The sequence below is a fragment of the Orycteropus afer genome, unplaced genomic scaffold, assembly GCF_000298275.1.
Source record: "Orycteropus afer afer isolate SDZICR_OR568_19922 unplaced genomic scaffold, OryAfe1.0 scaffold00422, whole genome shotgun sequence".
Taxonomy (NCBI): Eukaryota; Metazoa; Chordata; class Mammalia; order Tubulidentata; family Orycteropodidae; genus Orycteropus; species Orycteropus afer.
The window spans coordinates 1690695-1704667 of NW_006922009.1; the positions used below are offsets into that span (position 1 = coordinate 1690695).

A 13973-nucleotide genomic window follows, 5' to 3' on the forward strand; every position below is an offset into this window, starting at 1 on the left:
CATTGCTGCCCAAGCATGTATCTGAATTCATGAATTTATATTTCTCAGGAAGCTTTCTTGGCACCAGACTTTCTTTCCTTATAATGTTCTTGACTTTCATGGTTTCTTTTTCTTTTTTTTTTCGCTAATAATTCCTTTAGGAGCTCTGGTAGTGTAGTGCCTAAGGCACTTGACTGCTAACCAGAAGGCTGGTGGTTCAAACCCACCAGCCCACTCTTCAGAAGAAAGATGGGGCAATCTACTTCCGTAGGGATACTGCCTCGGAAACCCAAGGAGGGGTAGCTATGAGTCGGGTGCGACTCGACAGCACATAACAACAACAACAACAACAATAATTCCTTTGTTCACTCAATTAATGAATTGTTTAAATAAAATGCTATTGATTATTGCCATATGTCAGTCTTTACACTTATTTATTTTGATAAATTCTTTGTAGGCAGCTTATTTTTTTCCTATAAAATATAGTCTTTAATTAATCAGTGAATTAATTAATCTATTCATTCAATAGATATTTATCAATACCTGATATATATCATACTAGGCACCTCTATGAGTAATGCAAAGATGAATCCATGTAAGTGGTGCAAATACTGGATACACTTGGCTGATGACTAAAATGTTAAGGGTTTGAGTTCACCCAGAGGTCCCTTGAAAGAAAGGCTTGGCAATCTACTTCTGAAAAATCAGCTATTGAAAACCCTGTGGAGCACAGTTCTACTCTGACACAAGGGGTCACCGTGAATTCAAGTTGACTTAGAGGCAACTGGTTTACTAGTTTATACACAAAGCAGTGTGCCAGGCACAAAATTTACATATAAAGAGTTTAAAGCCTGGCTTAAGAGTTGTTACATTTGTTCAAGTTGGTTTTGACTCATAGTGACCCTATGTACAACAGAACAAAACACTGCCCAGTCCTGTGTGCCATTCTCACAATCATTACCATGCTTGAGCCTACCGTCACAGCCACTGTGTCAGTCCATCTCCTTGAGGGTCTTCCCTTTTTTGCTGACCTTCTACTTTACCCAGCATGATATCCTGTATTCTCTGGGGACTGGTCCCTTCTAACCTCATGACCAAATTATGAGACATGAAGTCTTGCTATTCTTACTTCTAAGGAACGTTCCAGTTGTACTTCCTCCAAGGCAGATTTGTTTGTTCTTCTAGTAGTCCATGGTACATTCAATATTCTTTGGCCACACTACAATTCAAATGCATCAGTTTTTCTGCAGTCTTCCTTCTTCATTATCCAGCTCTCACATGTACATGAGGCTACTGAAAATTCCATGGGTTGGGCCAGGTGCACTTCAAAGAGGTCTTTTGCAGCAAATATGCCCAATGCAATACATTTTTAAATTTCTTGACTGCTATGTCGATGAACATTGATTGTGGATCCAAGTAAAATGAAATCCCTGACAACTTCAATCTTTTCTCTTTTTATCATGATGTTGCTTATTGGCTCAGTTGTTTTGTGTTGAGGTGTAATCCATACTGAAGACTATAATCTTTGATTTTCATCAGTAAGTGCTTCAAGTCTTCTTCACTTTCAGCCAGCAAGGTTGTGTTATCTGCATGTTGCAGGCTGTTAATGTGTCTTCTTCCAATCCTAATGGTGTCTTCTTCTTCATATAGTCCAGCTTCTCTGATTATTTACTCTGCATACAGACTGAATAAGTATGGTGAAAGGATACAACTCTGACACACACCTTTTCTGATTTTAAACAATACAGTATCCCCTTGTTCTGTTTGAACGTCTGTCTCTTGGTCTATGTACAGGTTCCTCATGAGCACAAGTATGTGTTCCCATTCTTTGTAATATTACACACAATTTCTCCACACAGTCAAATGGCTTTGCACAGTCAGTAAAACACAAGCAAACATCTTTCTGGTATCCTTTGCTTTCAGCCATGAAATACATGAGATACATCTTGTTCCACTCCCTTTTCTGAAACTGGGAGTTAAGAATACATTATAACTATAAACCTCGGGAGAAAGTGATATATCATAAGTGGGCTATGGGTTCAATGACCATACTCTTGATCCTCCAACTGAAATACATAGTGTGACCACAGTATAGAGTATTTGAAATTAAGGCTGTCCTGAAAATCTGAGCTATATGGTCAGTTTTGCTTTTGGAATTTAGAGGAACAAGAATTTAGAGGACTGAGACATCAGGGCAATTGCTGCAGAGGAGTTAGCATTTGAGCTGAGACCTGAGGACCTAAATGTTGGGCACTGTGGAGAAGACTTTGACAGGCACAAGCTATTGTAGGAACAAAGGGGAGAAGTAAGAAGCACTGGGCTACATTGGGGAGGCCCTGCACTGTCTGCCATAAATTTTTGGTTTAGCTTTATTGTAGGCTAGATTTAGAATTTGCAGTTAGGGACTGCTTCCTTAACTTGTTCTTATGTTTAAAGTTGGTGTTGTGTGGTTATGGAAAATATGCAAAAATAAATTTATATTCTTGTGGTACATGTACTCAAGGAGTCCCTGGGTGGTCCAAACAGTTAAGTGCTTGGCTGCTAGCTGAAAGGTTGGTGATTCAAACCCACCCATAGACACCTTGGAAGAAAGGCCTGGCAATCTGCTTCCAAAAGGCCACGACCTTGAAAACCTTATGGAGCAGTTCTACTCTGCATATAAGAGATCACCATGAGTAGGAATGGACTCCATAGCAACAACAACATATTTACTGAAATTCTTAAACCATAAGTTTTTCATCTATAGATTCGTAATTATTTCTAGTGGATTATGGGTCAGTAGAAAGAGACTTACTTCCCCTATGGGTCATCCCCTTTTACTTGTTGCCATCATGTCAATTCCAACTCATGGCACCTCTGTGTGTTACAGAGTAGAACTGAGCTCCATAGGGTTTTCTTGGCTGTCATCTTTACAGAAGCAGATCACTAGGCTTGTTTTCCACACCCTCTCTCATACATACACATTAAACTTAGCTTAAGTTCTTGATTTAAGAAACCAAGGATGTAAAATCTTATAAGGATACAGGTGCTACCTTGTTGAGGACCTGTGGGCCCTCATTTCCCTTGTGAAACAAAAGCTGCTGGTGACTCCTGCTGTTGAAGGCCAGAGTGTCCTGAATGTTTGAGTTCAGTTCCTGCAGGGTTGTGCCATGGCTTCATTATACCAGAGGCTTTTGTCACTATTCAGAAAGAACCTAGACCAACAGCATAAGGGCTTGTGTTGCTAAGGACGAGGTTTCTAAGCCCAGCCTTTCCTGCTTCTTCATCCAAACTTGGCATCATCAAGACCCCTTCTCTTCTGGAGTTCCCAGCAACCCCTGTACAACACAGTGACTCCAGACTTCCACTGGGCCATTTTCTTGCAATTCATGCTGAGACAAGTTTTATTTATATTGTGTTTTTTATCTGATGGGCTTCTTTGTGGTTAGTACATTACACTCGAAATGGACTGATGCATGAGTGGTATGGTGTGATGAGTTGGAGAGACTCTTCTCTTTATGGAAGTAATGGACTGAGGATGAGAGTAGCTTCCTGTGTTTTCAAAATGATACAGTTGTGAAGTGAAGGTTAGGTTCTCTTATTTTCTTCCTTATAACATGTTGTTGTTGTTGTTGTTTGCCGTCGAGTCGGCCCCGACTCATAGCGACCCCTCCTTGGGTTTCCGAGGCAGTATCACTACGGAAGTAGGATTGCCCAACCTTCCTTCCGAGGAGTGGCTGGTGGGTTTGAACCGCCAGCCTTCTGGTTAGCAGTCAAGTGCCTTAGCCACTATGCTACCAGAGCTCCTTCCTTATAACATAGAGTCATATTATTTTTCCTTGACAGATATTTTGAGTGTAATTGCTGCTTTCAGAAGAAAGGTATTTCATTGGAATAAAAATACCCATGGCAGAAATAAATGTATTTGATGAGGTTAAGAGAAGAGCATTGGAACTGTTTCAGGAGGCAGCTTGACTATATTTTATAGAAGTCTTTTTAAGGTATATAACATCAAAGTGATATGTGTATCTAGTGCTTTAAATTTATGAAAACAACTATTCTTATTCTTAGTCCAAATGTTCTTGTAATCATTGTAAACCATGACATGATAATGTATACAAAAGTAAGATTGCATTGTAAATAATGAAATAATAATGAAAATGTACATAAACAAAAAAGAGGAAAATAAATATCACATGTAATTCCATTACCGAAAGAAAAAATACTCTTAATATTTAGGTTTATATATTTCCACTCTTCTTTTCCCTCAGGCCTATACATTTGTGTGTATGTATGTACACATATTTACACACGTATATATGTATACACATATTTACATGTATATGTGTATAAGGAAAAATGCAATTTAATGATTTGACTTGAAACACACACACACACAGATGTGCAAAAACTGTTGTTGTCCAATTGATCCCAACTCTTGGCAACTCTATGTGTTGTAGAATAGAACTGTGCTCCACAGGGTTTTCAATGGCTGATTTTTCAGAAATACTTTTTTCCTCAGGAGCTCTGGTGGCATAGTGCCTAAGGCATCTGACTGCTAACCAGAAGGCTGGTGGTTCAAACCCACCAGCCACTCCCCAGAAGGAAGGTTGGGCATCTACTTCCGTAGTAATACCACCTCAGAAACCCAAGGAGGTGTTGCTATGAGTTTGGTCTGACTCGATGACACATAAAAGCAACAACTTTTTCCTCAGCACCTCTGGGTGGTTTGAACTGCCAACCTTTTGGTTTGTAGTCAAGCACTTAACGATTTGTGCCACCCAAGGACTCCATATTTGACTTAAAGGATTACAAAAAAAATATACTATCACTAAGCAGTCAACTGACATTTTTCTCTCTATCCTCTGAATTATACATATTATAACTATTTATGTTCTGGAATGGTTTATTTATTTGTACCCCTACATCTTCTCACACACACTGTCACTGCAAGCCATCCAGGGGAGTGACTAGACATCTGGATATCTTGGACTGCAGCTTGTTTCTGGGTGTGCTGGAAAAAAAATTAGACAAGAGTATAAAGTTCATTTTTGTCCCCTAATGTCTTAGTGAGGCAGATTTTTTTAAGCCTAAGATTCCCACTTTGAGCCACTCTCTAGCACACGTGTTCTCTGCTCCTGGAGGGTCTGGCATAGAGATCTTGAGGTGCCAGGGAAAGGGGCCAAGGTTACAAAATTATTTTTGCTTATGATACAAATGTCCCTAAATGTAACCCATAATTCTCAGGCATCTTTCTAGTCATGAAATTTTGTTGGCCTGGGCTATATTGCTGTCACACAGAAAAATCACCCTATCTCCAAGCCCTCCTCTCCCAACAGTAAGGCCTCTTGAAAAATATCTTTTCTGACAGCCTGTTTACACATGATTTCCTTTGCCCAGTCTCTCCCTGGGCACCCCTCGTTGCTTCCCGCCCAGCTATGAGCGAGTTCAACCTTCCCCTGGGCAACTATAGGCTATGTTTTCTGTTGCTTCTTTGAGAATTCGCTTTGTCACATAATTGGCTTTATCAATAAAGACCCCATATTTTGCCTCTTCAAGACAAAACAAAACAAAGCAATGACAATGAAAGCAGAGAAACAAAGAGAAAAAAAATAAAAACAAACTATCACTCATAGTTTTGCCACCAAGATGAGCCCCTGTTTAAAATTTTAGAAGGGTCTGTGTGTGTGTGTGTGAGTATGTGTGTGTTATGGTTAAGATTATATTGTACATAAAATTGTGTTTCTTATTTTTTACTTGCCATAAACATCTCCCCAGTCATTAAAGTCATTCATAAGTATTTTCTGTGACTGCATAATAGTTTATTTTATGGTTCTACTAACAAGTACTTGTTTAATGTTAGGCAACAACTTAAATATCCATTTTCTAGTACTGGATCCATGATCATTAGGCTGGAAGAACAGTGAGAGGGCATGTAGTGGATTCTAAGTAAATGTGAGTTGTTAATATTTTTACTAATGATAGTTTTTGATGCAAACTGTTGTTAGAACTTCAGGGGAAGCTGAAGAGTGTTCCAGACGTCGGGAGAAGAATCGCTACAGTAGACTCAGAACAGAAGGTGTAGGCATTCCCTGTGCCTGCTCAAAGCTGAGAAAGAATTCCCTTCAGTGTATAATTAACATCCTTTAGGTATAGGTTGCTATGAGTTGGAATTGACTCGATGGCACTGGGTGGGAGGTAGTGCCTTGACCTTTCCAAGCCAAGGTACATCTGTTACAAGATCTAAAGCTCAAAAGGCTTGGTTACTTCTGCGTTTTCTTACTGAGTAGGTAGAGTAGTTGTTAGTTGCTATTGAGTTGGCTATGACTCATGATGACTCCATGAACAACAGAACTAAATGCTGCCTATTCCCACACCCTCTTTATGCTCCTCAGTGTTTGAGTCCATTGATGCAGCTATTGTGTAATGCCTTCCATCCTAGGAGGCCAAGGTTACAAAATTACTTAAAAAATTATCTTTCAGCCCATACTGGACAAGAGTCTGATATGATCCATAGGGATTTCATTGGCTAAATTTTAGTCTGGAAACTCTGATGAAACCCGTCCACTGTGGGCAATGTTGCTGGCATTTGGAATACTGGTGGTATAGATTCCAGCATCACAATAACATTCAAACCGCCACAATAGGACAAATGGACAGATGGTGGAGATGGAATTAAGAACCTTGAAAAAAGTCATTCTTTTAAATTAGAACATTGGTATGTCAGATTTAAATTTAGTCCTTTTGTGACACATGGTAGTGTTAACTAAGAACTATAATTCTCCTGATGACTTCTGGGGTGTCTGAAAGACCTGCTGTGCTCCCTGTCAGCCAAAAAGCAACATTTCCATGCCAGGGAGAGATTCTATTTGTCGGAATGCAAGAGAAATATGAGATAGGACAAGTTCAAAAGCAACCACACAGAGGAAGGGCTAGAAAATGCACTGTGGGGTGATCAAATGGGTAAAGGCACCAGTTGGGGATATAGGATCAGGAAGGTGGGGGCAGAGTACATTGTGAAGTTAAAAACTGCATAAAATTGGAACCACAAATTAAAAAAAAAAAAGGCCAAGGAAAGAAAAACAGAAATGGAGGGTGAGTTCAATTGTACCACTGGGCTTTCAAAGCTTGTCTATCTATCTACTTTGTCCACTCCCCATCTTCAGTAGTGTTTTTATATATATATTTTCTAGTATTTGTTGATTGAAACTATCTTACATACCAAAAAACACCCCTTTCAATTTTTTTCATTTGAGTCTCTATCATATATTGGAAAGGAAAACTAATTTAGAATGAATCATTAATTTATTAGCTTCCAATACATGTTATTTGTGTGAAGTCACATGAACTTGACACATGAAGTGACATCATGTACCGTAACATAAGACACCATTGCTCTCCAAACACTTGAGAAATGAAAAGCAAATGTTTGCATTGGGTCCCATTAGTCCTATCAGATCTGTTGGCACATCCTTCTCTGTCTTGACTCTTAAGCCTTCCCTTAGATATTCAGAGCAGTTACTTATATGATATTCTCATATTCTTGACCTGTTCTGGTGTTGATTGGAAATTGCTCTTTCTATTACAGTTCTCTCATAACTCAGGCTAGCTTCTTCTCGTTTCCTCGTTTCATGCCCCTACGAAAACAGATACAATATTTTTCATGGAGAATAAATCAGTGCTAATCTTTTTTTTTTTTCTTTTTTTTTTTTTTTAATACTGTTCAGTTCTCTATAAAAATCTTTGTAAAGTCTTACTGTATAAAACTTTACCTGAGTCTCATAAGGCCTCATAAATTTGAAGTAAGGGCATTTTGAGGTGATGAATTAACTGAAATTTCTTAAGTAATGGGCTTTCCAATATATTTTTTATCCAACTTTAATTTTGATACACAGATAAAAATATAGAGACCTCATATTTCTAGAAAATATGTAGAGACTATCTGTAAATATCAACCTTATCAGTACATTGGTTCCTGATGGTAATAAACATGTATCTATTTATCTGTCTGTAGTAAATACATGACTATTTAATAAATACTTAATAATTTTCTTTAAAACCATGAGTAACATTTAGAATCTTATCTGCTTCTAAATCCTTTGCATTAGCTAAATGGAAATATTATTAATTATATATAACTAATTTTGTATATTGTGATTTTGTGGCTGCTTTTTAATTTTTGTTCTTGTTTATATGGGTTATGAAATTAGGTCAATTTTGTTTGTAAAATTATCTCAGTTCAATTCCTTCATCTCATACAGTAAGACCATAGAAACACAGCAAGTCTACAAAATAGAGATGCTTTAAAAATTGAGAGTCGGCAATTGTTGTGTTCTGTTTTTTACAATAATAAAATAAAATAATTCAGAAGTGTCGTCAATAACTTTTACTGTGGAAGAACCAGAAGTATTACATGCCCTATGAGGTTTGGTACAAACGTTTAAAACAACCAAACTTATTTTTATTCTTTTACGTTGATTTCCCTTACTGAATCTTTGCTAAGGGCCCTCCCTTACCTGGCAAGTGTCACTTCCAGGTATATTGCAGGGGCCCCTGATTTCCCATTGAATCCTTCGCTTGGTTTGTGACCCTGCTTTTGTCTCTCACTCACCCGCAGAGCCCGGCGTTTGCACGGTTTTCGGAGATCCCCACTACAACACTTTTGACGGACGGACATTTAACTTTCAGGGGACGTGTCAGTACGTTTTGACAAAAGACTGCTCCTCCCCTGCCTCGCCCTTTCAGGTGCTGGTGAAGAACGACGCCCGCAGGACCCGCTCCTTCTCCTGGACCAAATCTGTGGACCTAGTGATGGGCAAGAGCACCGTGAGCCTCCAGCAGCACCTAACGGTGCGCTGGAACGGCACCCGCATCGCGCTGCCCTGCCGGGCGCCACACTTTCAGATCGACCTGGATGGCTATCTCCTGAAAGTGACTACCAAAGCAGGTGGGGCTTCCAGAGACATGGGGCTTCTCATGTGACCTTCCTCTTGCTCTTCCCCTCCGCCTTACCCAACTACACAGCAGTGGCACCTGCTAGAGTGCCCAGGAGGTGTGGCTCTCCCTCTGCCATGTTGGAAAACCCTGACCAAGTGTCCATCTGCTGGCATTGCCTCATCTCTACTCAGAAGGGAAGGGGAGATACAGTCACTGTAGTCTTGCGATCTGGATATCCAGTGTGTTTCCATCCTCATTTTAAAAATAGCTATGGTCCTTTCCAAATAACCTCTCTCATTTCTGTTTTGTTGCAGTTTTAGGCCATTAATGCTCAGCTTGGAATTGTCAGTACATTTCACATCTGTGTAAAAGATTGTTTCCTTATTACCATCTGTCCAAAAAGGGGAGAAATCCTCAAAAGTAAACAGCTTATTATTAATGATGTTGAAAAGAAACATCAATGTCCATGGCAAAAGAGCTTGATCTCACAGATTCCTGGTAACCTTACCCTACTTGGTTGTCCTGTGGGTAAGAGGATGGGGCTGCCATGTGGGGGTGCAGATGGTGAATCATATGTGACCAGCTGTACTCTCCACACAGACACTGGGCAAGTTTGAGTTTATGGCTCGAACCATTGGCTTCTGCTAGAAGATACTTAGGATGCTGGATCTGAAAGCCTACCCTCAGCTGGACCTTCAGACCAATGAAACAGGCTAATAAGGCCCTTCCTGGGCATCTCATATTGCTTGACATCCATTGGACTCTGCCTCTTGAACAGATACCTTCCTTGTAGTTCAAGCTGTTCATGGCTGATAACAGACTGTTCTGAATAGTCCATTGAGGCTCAAATTCTCCTTGTCTGTGAGGCTATCTAAGAGAAATTTTCAGAGCATAACTCACTTCTTCAGATACCAGCCCAAAGAATGCATTCAGTTGGTTTACACATTTTATGTTGTGTGGTTACCTCTATGCTGCCTGCAGTGAACATACATTGTCAATGAGATATTGAACAGTATATTCTTTTGGCATATACTATTTCTTTGAACATGATGCTTATAAGAAATTATAGTATGGCTTGTCTTTAACTTGATGATAATTTAACAATGTAAAAATATGACTTGGGTTCCAGTTTCTTTAGATTAGATAGATTCAAAAGGAAACTATTTGATAGTTCAGATATTTTTGAGGGATTATAGAAAAATAAATGGAGAGTTCTTAAGGACTCAGCTGCTAACTGAAAAGCCGACTGTTTAAACCCACCAACCACTCAACGGGAGAAAGATGTGTCAGTCTGTTTCTGTAAAGATTTGTTGTTGTTGTTGTTGTTATGTGCCGTCGAGTGGGCCCCGACTCATAGCGACCCCTCCTTGGGTTTCCGAGGCAGTATTACTACAGAAGTAGGATTGCCCAACCTTCCTTCTGAGGAGTGGCTGGTGGGTTTGAACCACCAGCCTTCTGGTTAGCAGTCAAGTGCTTTAGCCATTATGCTACCAGAGCTCCCTGTAAAGTCTAGGAAAAACCTATGGGGCAATTCTTCTTTGTCCTGTAGGGGCACTATGAGTGGGGATCTACTGGATGGCAACAGGTTTATTTGGTTTGAATAGAGGAATAGAGTCCCTGGGTGGTGCAAACTGATAATGTGTTCAACTCTTAACCAAAAGGTTGGTGGTTCAAGTCCGGAGGCACCTTGAAGGAAAGGCCAGGTGATCTATTTCCTGAAAATCAGCTATTAAAGACACTATGGAGCATAGTTACTTCTACTCTGACACACATGAGGTTGCCATGGGTTGGAGTCAACTCAACAGCTACTGGTTTTATAGAGAAATGAAATGGTTCCATAGACTTTTTTGTTGCACCTTCAGAACCCTGTTAATTATTTTAATGCAAGGAAAAACTTATTTTGATTAATTAATTTGAGCCTATGGAATGCCAGTTTAGCTAAACAAAGGCAAGAAGCCAAGGAGTAGCCCAGAGAGCTTGAGAATAGAACACTGTTGCAGTGAGAGAATGTTAAGCACTAAAGGTATTGTAACATTCTATAAAGGGGGGAAATTTCCTGCTCCTTAAAGTGGCAGATGTGAAGAACACTTCTACTCAATCAACTTTAGTAGAATTTGTCTTGCTCAGAAAATTCAGACACTAGTTCTTGTACCAAAAGACACACGGCTCTGCAATTGTAGGCCTCGGATCATTCTTTCAAAGGAGGCAACAGTTGTGGCTTACTGTAAAATGTGCACTAGATTACCCATTATTACACTGCACTAATTAGAAGCACCTTGTCTATCTGTGTGCAAGCCAGCAGAACACAATGAATTCTGCTGATACTGATACGGAAATTATTAGTCAACCACATCTCAGTTCTCAAAGGGATCCTGGATACTCAAAGATTGCTAACAGCCTAGGAGGTTCAATACCAGTCCACTAACAGCTGGCAAAACCTTGTGGAATAAGTGTACTCTTTGTAAGGATTCCACATTGTGAAAATGAGCAAAAGGATTAGGCTGCTTATAAAATAACAAGAGGGCGTAGATACCATAACTAGATTAGTAAATTTAACTATTTTCGGCCTTAAACTTAAGTTTTATAATATCTTCCATTTTTCCAGCTCTCTTACCACGATGAAAGTAATTTACATGGCTCTGTTAATATCTGACTGAACAATTTCCTGTAGCATGAGAATCACACAAGCTTTCTGCTTCCTCCTGAAGAAACTTATTCCTCTGGGCATGACACTTGCTTTGCAGTGATCCTTTGAATGAAACAATTCCATTCCTAGACAATAGTGTTTTCCATCCTGGTCAAGCAATCTCAGTTTGTATTACCCCCCTGGGATATATATATATATATATATATATATATATATATATATATATATTATCACCTATTGATTGTCTATTTAAAATATCACAGTATTTCCTTTGAGTGTTCTTCTTCCATAGATTTTTCATTTCATAAGCTCATCTGATCAAAGGATAGTTGTTTTTTTTTTTTTTTTTCAAAATAGCAGCTTACATTAAGCCTCCATCTGGAGAATAGGTAAGGGGGGATGACTCTTTGTCCCTGTGGTTTATGGATTGATTCAGCACTTCATGACAGAATCATTTGGCAGAAGAGTTCAGGTGACCATGTAGCTTGGGTGGATTTAAGCTGTTGCTGCTTACCTAATAAGAACTGGGGTAGAGAGTGGTCAGAGCTAGGGTTAGTGGCTTGGGGAAGCACTGCTCAGCACCATCCCCTGCCCCTCCAGAGCCCTTAGTTCTTGGCAAACAATTTAAAAATATTTCATTTCTGACATCTGTTCACTTCATCAACCCTACCTGAAAGAGTTGCATCAGATCCACCTGAAAGCATGAACACGTGAAAACATGGTTTTTAATTTTATTTCAGTAAAATTCTTCACTGGATGAACATGGAGAATATATCCATTTTTGTGATTCTTTTTTTGGGTGAAAAATCAACAGGAAAACCATCCATTTTCTGCACATGGCTAAGTGCTTGTGCTAACTGAAGGTTAGACCTGGTGGTCTACTTACAAAAGCCATTGACAACCCCCTGGAGCACAGTTCTGCTCTGAAACACACAGCTTAGGGCTGCCATGAGCTGGAGTCAATTCGGCAGCAATGGGTATTTTTGTTATTGTTTTTCGTGCTATATCTACAGATTTTGCCACCTCCCCTTTCCTTTAAGTGAACAAAAGGAATATCAGTGATAACAACCAAGAAACAAAATGAACAACCAGCACTACAAAATATAAGAAAAACTACTAAAACATAATGCAAGTCTGGAGCAAGGTCACACGCTTGAAGGATGAAGAACAAGTTGGTAAAACATTCACTGGTGAGAAAGGAAAATTGGAAGGCCCTTCATTACAGTGGAAGGAATGTGGCTGCTACTCACATCCCCAGATGGGACATATGCTTCAGCTTTTAGCCTTCTGACTCTGCCAGTTATTTCCACCAAATTTCCCAGGCATAGTCTTAGGAAACTCATCCCAGCTGCAGAAAAGAATATCCCCAGTCCCTCAAACACTTCCACAATGTTTTCATCTCATAAGATGCCTATTTAAAATATCACTTGGAAGAGCAGTTCCCTCAATTACAGCTTATTAGGTTTTTTTTTGTTTTTGTTTTTTTTTTGCCTTTCACTACTGTAATCTACTTTGCATGGATTTAACTCATGTACAGGGTAAATATATTCACACAGACACATATGTGAACAATACAGCCACAGGAAAGTCATCTCTCCACAATGTGAAGCCTAGGATTGGTCTATGAAAATCCTCTTAATATAATAATAGAAAAGAGAAGGAGGAAGAAAGGAGATGGTTTACAAATTATTCTCTAGTTTAGAGACAAAGTTTTGTGAGAGAGGCATCAAGGGTCTTGAGAGGAATTTACTGAAAACAGTGGGTGTGCATCTTTCCAAGCATAGGCTATGAGATCACTTGGAAGAAAAAACACAGTGATAGCTTTGTTCACTATGAGCTGAATTCTCATCAACTCAGTTATCCAAAGTTTTGAATTTATTATATTATGCTCAGAAGTGACGCTGGAGCTCCTTTAGGTGTAAATTTGAAGAACAGTATTTGCCTGCTGTCTAGGAAAGAGATTTGTAGTTTGGAAAATTTTGCAACATGGAAAAACATTGGAATTATGCCCTAAAAGTTTGAGTGTTGTATGGAATTGATTTTCTTCCCTTGTTTCTCTTGCTGGGCAGCTGTCTGGCAACAGACTTGTAAGGCACAGTTTCTTCTATACACTAGAGAGTTTATTATAAAACATCTTATTGTTTGCTTGCCTTTTTGCAAAATGGGTATTTCAGTATCTTAATTGTCATGAGACTCACAATTCTTTGCCTTCACAGAATCGATGTGTCAATGTTACAAGTGGTAATCCAATCATTTACTGAGCACATACTATATGCCACAGTTTGTTAGATGGTGGGGTTTGAAGAAATAGGAATTAATATTATATGATAAGTTGTGGTTGTCATAGTTAACACCATCTTCTTACTGAGATTCACATGGTAGGTCAGTCCAACGTGTCATCTCTTTACCTCTTCACACAGTTACTTCTAAG

The 13973-nt window shown here is 39.2% G+C and overlaps 1 protein-coding gene across 1 annotated transcript in view; it reads left to right on the forward strand.

Moving 5' to 3' along the window:
- BMPER (BMP binding endothelial regulator) overlaps positions 1–13973 on the forward strand; it is a 437547-nt gene that overhangs the window by 321873 nt on the left and 101701 nt on the right. The window contains exon 12 of the mRNA XM_007953989.2: positions 8576–8905. Within this exon, the coding sequence (XP_007952180.1) occupies positions 8576–8905 (330 nt within the window). The remainder of the gene's footprint in view (positions 1–8575; positions 8906–13973) is intronic.